The 12,348-nt window shown below is 45.4% G+C and overlaps 1 protein-coding gene and 1 long non-coding RNA gene across 3 annotated transcripts; one reads left to right on the top strand and one right to left on the bottom strand.

Moving 5' to 3' along the window:
* Positions 1-7,381: 7,381 nt before the first annotated feature.
* On the bottom strand, positions 7,382-8,425 carry lncRNA:CR46236 (long non-coding RNA:CR46236). Its single transcript, NR_133487.1, has one exon. It is a non-coding gene; the product is annotated as a long non-coding RNA:CR46236 (long non-coding RNA).
* A 1,358-nt stretch (positions 8,426-9,783) lies between these two features.
* CG2267 (uncharacterized protein) lies at positions 9,784-11,571 on the top strand. Of its 2 annotated transcripts, none has more exons than NM_001276191.1 (2): positions 9,784-10,088; positions 10,146-11,571. In NM_001276191.1, exons 1-2 carry the CDS (start codon positions 9,981-9,983, stop codon positions 11,205-11,207), a joined length of 1,170 nt encoding a protein of 389 aa, NP_001263120.1. In that variant the 5' UTR covers positions 9,784-9,980; the 3' UTR covers positions 11,208-11,571. The 2 variants fall into 2 exon arrangements, with proteins under 2 accessions (NP_001263120.1, NP_651815.1); NM_143558.2 differs by having other exon boundaries at positions 9,784-10,091.
* The last annotated feature ends 777 nt before the right edge of the window (positions 11,572-12,348 follow it).

Genomic DNA, 12,348 nt, shown 5'->3' with positions numbered 1-12,348 from the left:
ACTCGGGCCACCTTAACAATTAAGCTTAATTTGAATAATCAAAAGCCAGCAAACAAGAGGCAAACTCCGCGCGCGTGCAATAAAAACTTTGCCAGCCATCGAACCTGACAATAAATTTTCGGGGCGAAACAAAAACAAGCGCAACTAATGAAAGAAAGTCCTTGCGGAAGGTTTCCAAGGGCTTCTCCGGTGGACTTTCAAGGGGAGGGAGTGGTGGAGTGGTTGGTTTGTAAGAAACTTAATTGAAATAATTTCAACAAGCGTTCGCCGGGAATCAAAGCCAAAGTGGGGTTGAAGTGAAAGAAGAGCCCAAAGTTTTACGACAAACTGAGCAATCAAAGGGAATCGCCAAAGGGGTGAAGACTTTTGCTGTATGAGTATGGGAATTACCTTTAATATTCGATAAGCATCAATGAATGCCATACACATGTAAATTCCTCATTCAGCTTCATTTAAACCGTGTTCCAAACAGCAAACTTTGGCAGACAACTGCTTGGAGCCTCTGGCTATTTGTGAGCCAAACTTTGTCCGCTTTAAAGCCCCATTCCCCCCACCAGTTAGAATTACATACCTCCAATCGAGCCAAGTAAAACGCGTCGAAGCGCATCTCGTGAGCTAACGAATCGCCTGGAGGTTCATGGGATAAAAGTGCGATACTCGTATCTTCTGCAGCTCATTAGAATTCATCAGGAAAGGATAACCCAATATAGGGTGGAGTATGAAGTCATAAAAATAGCAAACACCTGGTCGCATCTTTGTATGGTTTTATCGCAAAAAAAGTAAGTAAAACGACAATGCACGAACAAATCAAACAAGTGAAAGAATCTTTTTCCCGAACCAGTTTAAATTCCGGCTTAAATTAGTCGAAGAGGAAACGGGAGTAGGAAAAGGACTCGCATGGCTTATTTAACTTAAACGTAACTCAAACAGGAATGACATATAGAACAGACGACTGCAAAAGAGGGAGGAAGGCACTGCCGAAAAAGTCTGTGGCAAAGTAAACGATTAAAATATGCACAACACGAGTAAACATATTTTCAAGAAGTAAATATCCTCGAGCAGGAAGGCAGCAGCAGCTTCGGCAGCAGAAGAAAACCGAGCTCAGGAGCGCATGAAATGTATTTAAAATATGCCAAGTGGCAGACAGCCCCGCCCCCTAGCTCGTGCGCCCTCAAGGACTCAGGACACGTAGCTGCAAAGCGACGACAGCGAAATTGGGAAAGGAAGTCGAGGTCTCGGGCAATATAGATGAAGGAAAACGAAGACGGCACCCAGAAACTGCACGTGGGCGCACAAAAGGCGCAAGGTAAATAAATATTGTAGCCAAAGATGCCAGCGGCAGCAGGGGAATGGAACGAAGGGGGGGGGGGGGTGTCCTAAAAGGAGCTCTTCTTTGCCGCTAAGATACTTACAAGGATTAAAGAGTCACTCAAGTTAAATGCATTGAAAATGAACCAAAAGAAGCGTAAAAATGTGGCGCACTCTGTCGGAACTTGTTCAAAATGTTCGAGTGGGAGGATGTCCTGTAGGTGTACGAATTTGCTCCAGCTGCCTTCGTCCTTCGGATGAAGTCGCCCCGCCTCCTGCTGCTTCTTGTGGCACTTTTAATTTTACTCACAGTTTATTCAATCTACGAGCTGAAGCACGGAGAGGGTTTTCTCGGTGCTTTTCTCGCATTTTCCCAGACTTTCCTCCTGAGTGGCAGTTGTTGATTTAGCGGTGTTTAAATTGAGTCGTATTAGTTGGATTAAGGACGGGAGCTGCTTGAGGTTTGGGTTTTTCTTAGTTAAATCTTAAACATGAAAGTCGTAAAGCTTGCTAAGTGATGGACCAATTTAAAGGGCATCTCCTGGAATCTTACATGAAATGGATTGGTGTTCGAAAATGTTAGTATGAAGTTATAGTTGTTTTCTGAACCCTTTCGAGCCCCATGGGGAAATCAGGTTTGTGCGCCACAATTAATGGATTTTTATTGCCGTACATCATTCAAAATTTGTCAATAGATGGCCAGACCGCAGCCCATTTAATATATTGTATATAAAGGGAGCCCGAGTTGGTGATCCCCAACTCCCAGGGGGATACTTCCTATAGGTATTTTATTATTTATCAGCACGGGCACGATCGGGCGGAGTGCCTGGCCGCTGTTTTATATTATAAAGGCAATATTTCTGTGAGCGAAACAATAAAGTCGCGCTGTCATTGATTTATTTGTCTGCCTCCGCGTGGCAACAATAAACTGTGACTGTGCAACGCGAAATGCACTCGCACAATGCTGCACAATGGCACAATATAGCGCCACCTCAGCGGTGGTTCAAAAATGCAGAATCGACCGAGAGGGGGAGGGGGGGCAGGTCCAAAAATTTGCAGGGAGAGGTGAGGTGTTGGGCCTCAAACATAATTCATTTCCGCTCATTGTCAGCGCGCGATTTTTGCATTGCATTTAAAATAAACGAACTGGTAGCCATGAAAAAGATTCTCAAGTGCGAAAATCCGCCAATAAAATCGGGGAACAAAGCCAGTGCAGCCAGGACAATGCAGGTAAATTGAGTGTGGATTTCGGACTGTGTCCTGCAGCCAGATCAAATTTGCTGGCAGTTAAAACACCGGACGACGACTCATTGGACAATTTGCCAGATTCTGGCCATCTTCGTGCATTTTTAATTCCATGTGGCCCGGACATGTGGCACTAAGCTCCTTTGGGGATGACATAATTAAATCCTTGCAGTAATTAAATTCCCCAAAAAATCATTCACCCATCCTGCGGAGCAAACAGAACCCTTCCAGAAACTACCTTAATTGCAGAGGCGATAAGCCAGGGACGTAATGCAAATTATTTTCAACATTTTCACATTTAATTGCAAAGCGGAGAGGACAGGACAGCAAAATGTGGAAAGGACGACTCGGCACATTCATTAAGCCAAACCCGCCGAGGGGGTGGCAGTGGCCGAATGGTCAAGTGTCCCGTGTCCCGTGTTCGTTGTCCTGTATCCCATGTCCTTTATCCAGGACAGTGGAATGCGGATGCCTCATACATGGCGTGCCAGATGGAAATTAAGTTTTCGCATTTCCTACCTTTCTCGCCATATGGGACGCGCTCTATTTCCACTCCGGACTTGAGTTGATAATCCAGCATAATGCGCTTTTATTTGGAATAATAATGTTGCTGTCGACATCGGTCCGGGCTCATTAAACCCAAAAAAAAAAGAAAGAAAAAAACAAACGAAAAGCCCGAATGGGATTCGCATAGAAGTTGCAAAGTCCCAAAAAGGTTTGTCCACCGCAAAATTGCTGCACGAGGTGTCAAAGTTCATTCCGTGGCTGGGAATTAATTCCTATGCCGCCCCCGCTTTTCATTGTTTAAATTTTCCAGCAAATTAAATCGGACTTGTGGTCGGGGGGGGCTTTGGAGAATTTCCAAGCCATATGCATATTTTTCGGAGGTGTGAATCCTTCGAATTCCTTTCGCCGGCAAGATGACAAACGCAGTCACATAAATTCCAGCGAACCTCGGTTAACCGTACAGTCCCCAATAAATCTCATGGAAAACGATTCCCACATTTTATACATACACTTTTTGGCTTCTTAACTTTTCCTTGGCAAGCACAAAATTCCTGCGGCATTTGCTCAAAATAATTTATTATTTCCCGGGGCGACAACTACCTTTTTGTGGCTTAAAGTTTTCGCCAAACTATGTTATGGTCATTTAAAGCAGTTCTGTTCTTTGTAATTTCCTAGGAATGGCTGAAGTTCCGAGCTACCCTTCAACCCTACCCTTCAACCCTACCCTTTAACCCTTACCTGGGTGTGGGGGTAGCACAACACAGGCCCATTGGAATACCTCAACATTAAAATGCCATTAATGCATTTGCCATTTTCCCGGGGCACACCTCATTGAAAGCCCATTAAAGTGACTTATGGACCGGTTCCTGGCCAGCGCCTCTTTTGCGCGGGCGAAATGTAAAAATTGCATTAAAAGCGAGTGCAATGGGGGCGTTGGACCGTTGGACCGCGTGGGCGTGGCAGGTGGATGCTGCATTTGTCTTATCAGTCGGGTTCGGTCCATATTCCCGGCTTCCCAGCCAACTGGCAACTGGCAAATGGCAATGGCCACATTTGCCTGACCATAATGAGCGGCAATTACCGCATCGGCCGCAAATTTGCATTGCCCATTGCGAAAAATGCTGTCATGCTGTGGGCGAAAGGGGGCGGGGCGCAGCGGGCGGTGGGCGGTGGTCTGTGGGTGGTGCGAGTAAACATTGTGCAATCTTTTATCAACAGCAATAATAACAGGCATTGCACATGCAAATGGAAATGCGAAAATGGAAAGTGCAGCAGGGAAAGGAGTTTTTTTTTTTTTAATTGTGCCTACTTGAGCGTAAAGTGAAACTGAAAATGGGAAAGGTGGCTGTATAAAGGTTAATACATGAAAAGAAAGGGTGTTTAATGTGGTGAACAAGGAATATCAAACTATTCCCCTTTATAAATTAAGTAAAGTAAAGTTCTTCAATACGAGCTCTTCTTCCTAATGTAATTTCAACCCATTCTAATGGCTCCAGCATTTCACTTAAGTTTCTCTAGCCACTCCACAGCTTTCTCTGGCCTTCCGGACACTTTCACTTTGTTGCCAGTCCGAAGCGGAAACGGAAACATCTGCCAGAGTCCACTTCCAGATGCAGACCAGCCGTAGCTCCATCCCCATCCGCAAAGTCCAAGTAGTGCGGCACAAGTTTAGCTCTAAACAAACTCGAAAACCCCGAAACTGAAACTCAATTTTTCGCACAACAATGCGCTCATAATTACTACAGTCAGCCGGTCGATTGGAGATGGGGTCTCAGGCTACACGATACAGCTCGGCCTCAAATCAAATCAGAAACTTTAAATCTCCACCGGACTGGCTTCCATCTGCCATCTCCATCTCGGTCTGCAACTCCTTCTAATACACGGGCTCATTCAATCGTCAGTTCCAGCAATTACACGCATTTTGCGCAATTTAAACCAAATGCTAACGACAGCCAACAACCGACAACCAACAACCAGCAAACGACAGGCGGGCGACTTGTGACAACCTTTGCTGCACCTTGGACAGGACGAATGCTCTGGACCGGGATCGGGATCGGGAATCAGGAAGCTGCTCCAGGGTCAGGGGTCAGGCGGGGCAGCCAGGCGTTTGATGAACAAGTTAGAAATGTGCAGAACCCTTCGAAGCAATTTAGATTCCCAGTACTTCACGTCTCAGATTCTAGGCAAAGTTTTTTCCACTTAATAATATTTTTAAACTAATTTTAAAAAAGTACTTCTAATATTGTTATACGACTCTTTTAGTTTTAAAATAACTCAATGCTCACAATATCCAGATTCTCCCTTTAATCCATATACCCCGTTCCGCGGCCCAAGTAAGGGGTATAGAAAGTAGCATACTGTAAATCAAAAAGTAACTTGCCTGCCATACGGATGTCATCCGTTGCAGATCGTTCGAGCGCAAAATTTAACAATGACACAAACGCACACAAAGTTTGCTGTGGGCGGTGGATGGTGCATAGTGGGTGGGGCCACATGCCACATGCTCACCACCAGCAATACACCCCCCTTCACACCCAGCACAAGATAATACCTAAACACACCTAAAAACCTACAGACTACGGGCCTTGGCTTTCGGCCTTTTGGCAGCAACATGTTTGCCATAGGGGCAGTTTTAGAGAGCGAGTTGCTCATGCAGAAGCTGTCATGTCCAGCACTCGGGGATAACGGGATGGGGAAAATTTCCAGGGGCTTTGCGGGGGTGTGCGTATGCCGTATAAGGCAACACTTAAAAGTCACACGGGCGTGGCAAGTTAAATGAAATGCACAATTGATGTGGCCATTGTGCGTCTCCGCTCGCATTGTGTAGGTGATGTGAATGGTCCTTTTGGTCCTGGAAGGTCCTGCTGCTGACAGGATGTGCGTGTAAGCCAGAACCGAGCCATATGGACTCATAAGGGAAACGGTCTTGGCATACCTGCCCCAGATGATAACTGCTTCTTGTGGTTTTCACTCTTCTCCAAAATCGAAACAAAAACCGAAGCTGGAAACCAGAGCACCAGCTGTCGCTTTCTCTTAACCCTTGGCCGCCGTCGCCAAATGTCACCGTTCCTGGGGTGACAAAGGGTTAAGGGAAAGGAATCGTAGCGACAAGCACAGTGCAAAAAAATGTCAATCAATAAGCGTAACGATAACATTGTCAGCAGGAGCAGAGTTTCAAACTGAAGACCACGAATGTTGGATGCACTTTCATAAAAACGGTGCGTTTAAATGTGGACTTCATATCAAAACAGCATTGAAATGGCAATTGAGTTATAATATGTGGGACTTAAGGTTGTTTTCTTTGTATCACATTTATAGCCAATAAAATATAATGTAGGGAAACTACCCGTTTAGACTCACCATAGTCGTCTCTGGCTTCGTGCAACTCTTTTGGCGTACATTTGCAATAAATTTTGCCGCCTGTTGACAAGCCGCAAAGTATGCTTTAAAACGGCTAACCCCGTGTCTGCTGCAGCCCAAGGACGAAAAGGACGAGGGCTGGGGCGGTTCAAAGGGTGCTCGTTGGCAAACGCGATTTTTATCGCAATTCAATAGAGTTTCCGTTACATTACGCCGCTGTCCTTTGTCTCCGGCGAAAGTGCGGAACTAACAGCGCCACATTTTGTATCCGTGCGACGTGTCAACGTGTATTGCTTCCGCTAGGATCCTGTTTACCAACTCCTTCCGCCCAAAAAAGCGTATCCTTATTGCCTCTGGATGTGCGACTCTGTGGCTGCTCCATGTGCACCTTGTGCCAAAGGACAAGACACGCCGGGAATGTTATTGAAATTTTATATTGTCTGCGATTTCTTTTTTGCCGGTGGATTTACATTTTGTGACAGCTGATTTATGGCCTTGGCTTGACGTGGGATCCTGTGAAAGGATTCTTAAAGGATGCACATGGAATAATTAGCTAAGAATATTTGTGAATTTAAAAATGCCTTTTAACAATTTTTATGGCACTTTGTAACAGATGAAAAAATATTTTTTATCCCAAAGCGCGTTTCTTAGAAGCTCTTCAAAGGATGCGTATGACACAATTAGCCAGCCGCAAATGGGGTTCGTTAGTGCCCCATCTCCTGAATATCCTTCGCCAGGAATAAAAAAAAAGGGGTTGCGTGGATAAACTTTGTGAACTCTTCTTTTATTTTTGTTTCAGCTTGCGGAAATTGAATTAACTGGCTCAGCCTTCGCTGAAATGTCAATCCAAAGTAGAAGAAGTCACCTTGAGGAGAGGCTCATTAGGATTCCGTTTCTGGCGGCGAAGTTATCTGCGCTTGTTTACCTTGAAATTAAAAATGCAAAGATTCCTTCCAAGGATATTTCCCTCCGGCATCTGCAGCAGCGGGCCAGCTGAATTATTTATGGCACTTGCCGTTAGTCGAACAGAAACAGATTACAAGATTAAATTATTGTAACAAGAGCATTACGCAACTACTTTGCATAATTTACCGCAGAAAAGAAGGACGAACGGCGAAAGGCGCAGAAATAAAAACATTCATCTTGGCCCTAAGTCGGCACTTCTTGGCTTGTGTTAAAATATGTATACAATAGGTGGAGCTCCCTCTACTCGCCCCTTTGAACCCGCTTTTCGTAGGTGACTATCCCACGAGGTCCCACGAGGCGTATACGTAACTTGCAGTGTTTACAACAATTTGTCACTTTTGCCAAAGACGCCAGGACGCCAGGAGGAAAAGCAAGGACCGCAAAAGGGGATCGCAGACTGCAGGCCAGACTCCTCGGCAGGAATGCCTAATTTGCATTTTAATTTAATTTTTTCCATACCGCGAAATGTCAACAGACAGGAGACTCGACTTGAGTCACTCGCAGACATTTTCCTCCCCTCCAAGGAGTTTTCCTCCGCCAGTGTTTGTCTTTCTCGCTTTTTCTTGGCGCACTTTTAATTGCGCCCTGCATATGCATGAACCCAGTGGCAACTCAATTAAAGCCAAGCCTTTGAACTTCAGCCAGCGACTCTTGAACTTTCCTTCGAAATCAGCGAAAATCAATGCTCAACTAGCATCGATTGTTAGTAGACCGACCACAAAATGGGGATATAACGTAAAGAGTATGCTTGCAATCCGATATCACCCCTTTCCACTAGGGTTGTAAATCTAGCGGAAATTGTCAGGGCCAGCCAATCGTGCAACCGTTATTACCTGTTGACCTCCTTCCTTCGGACTCACTGCGTCCTGGCCACTTCGCTGAATTGCATTCCGCTTCCGTCTGGGTCACGGCTCATAATTCTTTAAATTTATGAAGTGTAACCGGATCGGAGTCTGGCTCTCTTTCAACAAAGTGCGGAATGGGATTTGGTCACAGGTTTCCAATGGGGTTAAGCTTTGCATAACAAACTTCAGTTTTGCACTGTAGGCAGTAACACTGATTTAGCGAATAAAAATTAGCATTGTTTCTACAAAAACAAAAAAAAAAGTAGTAGACGCAATATGGAATGGCATACCTCGCTGAAATCGTTACAAAATTTCCAATCGAATGGCATTCAAGCCTAGAAAAGTCAAAATTTTGCCATTTTTCCCAATTTTGATGATGGTACCCCTTAAAAAAAATGCGAAAAATTTGAAAAATATGAATTTTCCCATACCGACTAAAAATTGTTATGGCTAACAAGTTATGATAATTAGCTGCACAAAACAGTAGTTATTTTAGCTGTGCGACCAATTTAGAGCAAGCAAAGTCATTTTACATTGGTATTCCTCTCCCAGCCCAGCCCCCGAACCCCCTTCATCGAACCACCCACCCACCTTTCCTTTATTTCCAACCTCATCGCCATCTAGATCTCATCTTGTGTCACGTGACGACACTCACCTAATTTGAGAGCAGCTCTTAATCTGCACAATGAGATAAATACCTTTTGTGGTGCAGGCGGTTAGCCGCAGAGTGCCCCGCCTTAACCCACTTGTGCCCACGCCGTGTTCTCGTAATCCGTGGGCTGTTACCGTTACCGAGGCACTTGGCACGCTCCCGAATTGCCACTTGAGGCAAATTGCCTTGGAGCAAAACTTTCGAGACTTTGGCACGAACGGAACGACTCGGCGTTTATTACCTGTCGCTGGGAGCCAAGCGTTTACTTTCCTCCCCAAAAGGTCGCTTATCTGGAGCTGTTAATGTATTAATTTGAATTCTTTATGGGGAGCGGAGCTGCATATATTCCGGCCGGTCCGAAATATGTTTGACATGGCAAATTTAGTGGAAAATTGCCGCATGTCGCAAGTATGCAAGTGAAAATGCTACGTGACTCCGTTGCAAATAAAAAGTCAACCAGCCACTGGGGGAGACAAATTGGCCAGCTTCTGCAGCTTCGGTCTGAAATTTAAAAAACAAATCACACCTACAAGCGCCCAAGACAAATTTCCAGACGGTCCCACACACACGTATGTATGTACAGTGAGAGGACGAATGTCCTGCCGGTAATGGAGTGGACTTTATTTGGGCTCCTTGTTTGCCAGCTCCACGCTCGACTGCCCGTACCTTTTGTGGCACGCTCCGGCGACGAGCGGCGCATTTGTCAGACTCTTCGTCCGGATTGGGAGGCAAAAGTGCGGATGGGCAGTGCATGTGGTATGCACTCGGAGAAAACGGCACCAGCGGATTTAGAATTTTAAATCGAAGAATTTCATTTCAAGCTAGATATTTGTATGACAACAGAAACCTATCGATTCCCTGTGCGTGTAGAGTATTTTCCCCAGTGTAGTCTACCGACAGTGGTGTGTACGCTAGTACTCCTAGCAAACACACTCATTCTACAAATGTCAACCGTTGTTGGTTTAACTCACATGCCTTTCCAATTCCATTCCATTCCTTTAACCTACACATCACACAACAAATAAATTCCTGAACATAAAGATCATTTTTGATACCTGAAATTTCCACACGAAATTTCTACACGAAATTTTCTGAACATGGCCGGAGAAACAGAGCAGCTAACGTTGCTTAGTGAACTGAACAATATTGGAGGTGGCGAGTTCGAGTCGGGATACTGCCTGAATGAGAAACCTATTCTGCCGCCAGTGGTTGGTGATTATCTTTTGAGATAGCATATGAACTGTATTATATATCCCTAATAGATGACTGACTGGAAGAGACTGGAAATGATGCGACTGCGCTTGTGCGCCTTAACCAAGGAGGTGGTCCAGAAGAGGAACCAGATTACAAATCCTGAACGGAGGGATGCATCTACCAATACAAAATCGCAACAAGGATTTGGTTGTCCGGTCATAATGGGACGCTTCCGCCAGAGATTACAGCAATCGGAGACAATGATCTATGATCACACAGCCGAGATGACCATGCAGATTTCTGCTCCGCCTAGCATGCCAATTGGGATGACTTCTCAGCTGGTAATGGAGGATGCTTCTCTGACTCCGCCGCAAAGAGTTGTTGTCACGCTGACACCCGTGAAGTTGGCCACAGCAGAGAGTGTTTGGGTGACCAAGTTGGATCCACCGAAGGCGGAGAAACCCAAGCCAACGGAGAATGTCCTGGAACCACTTCATCGGAGCTCTACCAGTCCTGATCTTTCGAAGCTTCATCACCAACTGTGGCGAAGAGATCTGATGCAGATTCCCAAGTCACAGTTTACTTTGCCTATAAAATGTGAGCCACAAAGTGTACAAGGTATCGAGCAGCAGCAACCCAATAAGCTTACGACAATCAGGAGTCCCAGTCGAATCCCGAAACTGATTACCAGCCATGTGGCCAACAGTGCCAGTGTCACCAAAACCCAGAGTGCCTACCAGGCCCGACGCACCTATGACGCCAAAGTGGCTGCCAAGCGAAAAATTCTGGTGAGCAGGGGCCAGATTTCCTCAGTCAAACAGAAACCTCTGCCTGATACCAGCCACTTGAATGTGCCGAAAAGCATCAGGACTCCAGTGCCGGTCTATAAAAGACCAGGATATGTGCAGGACGAAGAGCAAATTCAAAAGAATCGCTTCAAGTCCTTGATTCTTCGCCAGGCGGAGGAAAACAGGCGTATCCAAGACAAAATGCAACAGGAGCACCAGGGTCTCATCGCTACCATGATGAACGATCTCAACAACGCCGTCGAGATCTCGAACGATTATAAGTCCTTGGAGAAGGCATTGCACCTGGACTCCAGCACCTCCAGCGATCCCAGCCAGAACTGATCAGACAATACAGAGATGCGCTTTCAAAATTGTTAAACGTTCACCCGGGAACGGAATAGGACGATAGCAGTGAATAAGAGGAACGGACGGCAAAACATAATACCCAATAATCCGCCACGAATTTTCCATTCGGTGGCCTCTTTAATTGGAATTGAAAATTCTTGATTGGAACATTTTGAATTGAAGCAGCAATCAAATCGACTTTTCAACTCGCGCAAGAACTGTATTTTCCCGTGGGGGTGCGACAAATCAGTTTGTATTGCAGTGTATATATTCAGAGGATTATCCAAAGTCCATAATGTTCTCCGCCTTTTCAATTTCAGCACTGTGTTGGAAAAAATTGTAATAATTATCTATTATCTGTATAGTTTCGTGTGTTATTTAATGGTCATCAAAGCGGCGTAATTTTATATAAGCTATTTAAATCGCATGTTCCAGTTTGGCATTGGCGAATTTTCCGAACGTGAGACGACAATCCGACTTGTGGCATAATCCGCGAGTCGGTCGGGCACCAAAAATATACAGCGTCTCTAATTGCGCCCAACGTCTGCGGTTGATGCCACACAAGTTGCACCGCAGTTTGTCCCACTCCCGGAGGTTTGGCCACCTGCCCGCGCTCGTCTCACATTGATGTCTCTATATGAAAGTCAGTCCCCCTGAGCCATTTCCCATTTTCCTGGCGAATTCGCTTGGCCCGTTTCACTTGGCGCGCCCATAACTCGGCGTGTTATTAAGTGTAAAAATTAAAATTTCATAAATTGTTATGCTTTATTTAGAGTGCGCCGAGCAGTTCCTCCGGCTCCCCAACTGCCAAGTTTCCTGTTCCACTGCAATGGCAATGTGTGTGGTTCTGTGTGATTTGCGCGCTTCGGAAGCTGGCGATATTGAGACTTAAGTGGACATAATTAAAAGCACTTAAGAGTCGCCACAGATACAGATCGCACCGACTGAGATATAGACGTGGTCCATGAGGATGAGTGAGGGCAGAATGGCGAAAATCGCATTGGATGACGGCCAAATTTGTCAGATAGTGGAAAGATCGCAGACGGTGTCTAGATTAGTGGCCATATTAAAGAGCTTTGTCTTTCCTTTCGTACCCTTCAAATCTCAAGCGAATCAAAGATGATCGAAGTATAGGTGC

Source organism: Drosophila melanogaster, chromosome 3R (genome assembly GCF_000001215.4).
Source record: "Drosophila melanogaster chromosome 3R".
Lineage (NCBI taxonomy): Eukaryota > Metazoa > Arthropoda > Insecta > Diptera > Drosophilidae > Drosophila > Drosophila melanogaster.
This window is presented reverse-complemented; position numbering and strand designations above follow the sequence as displayed.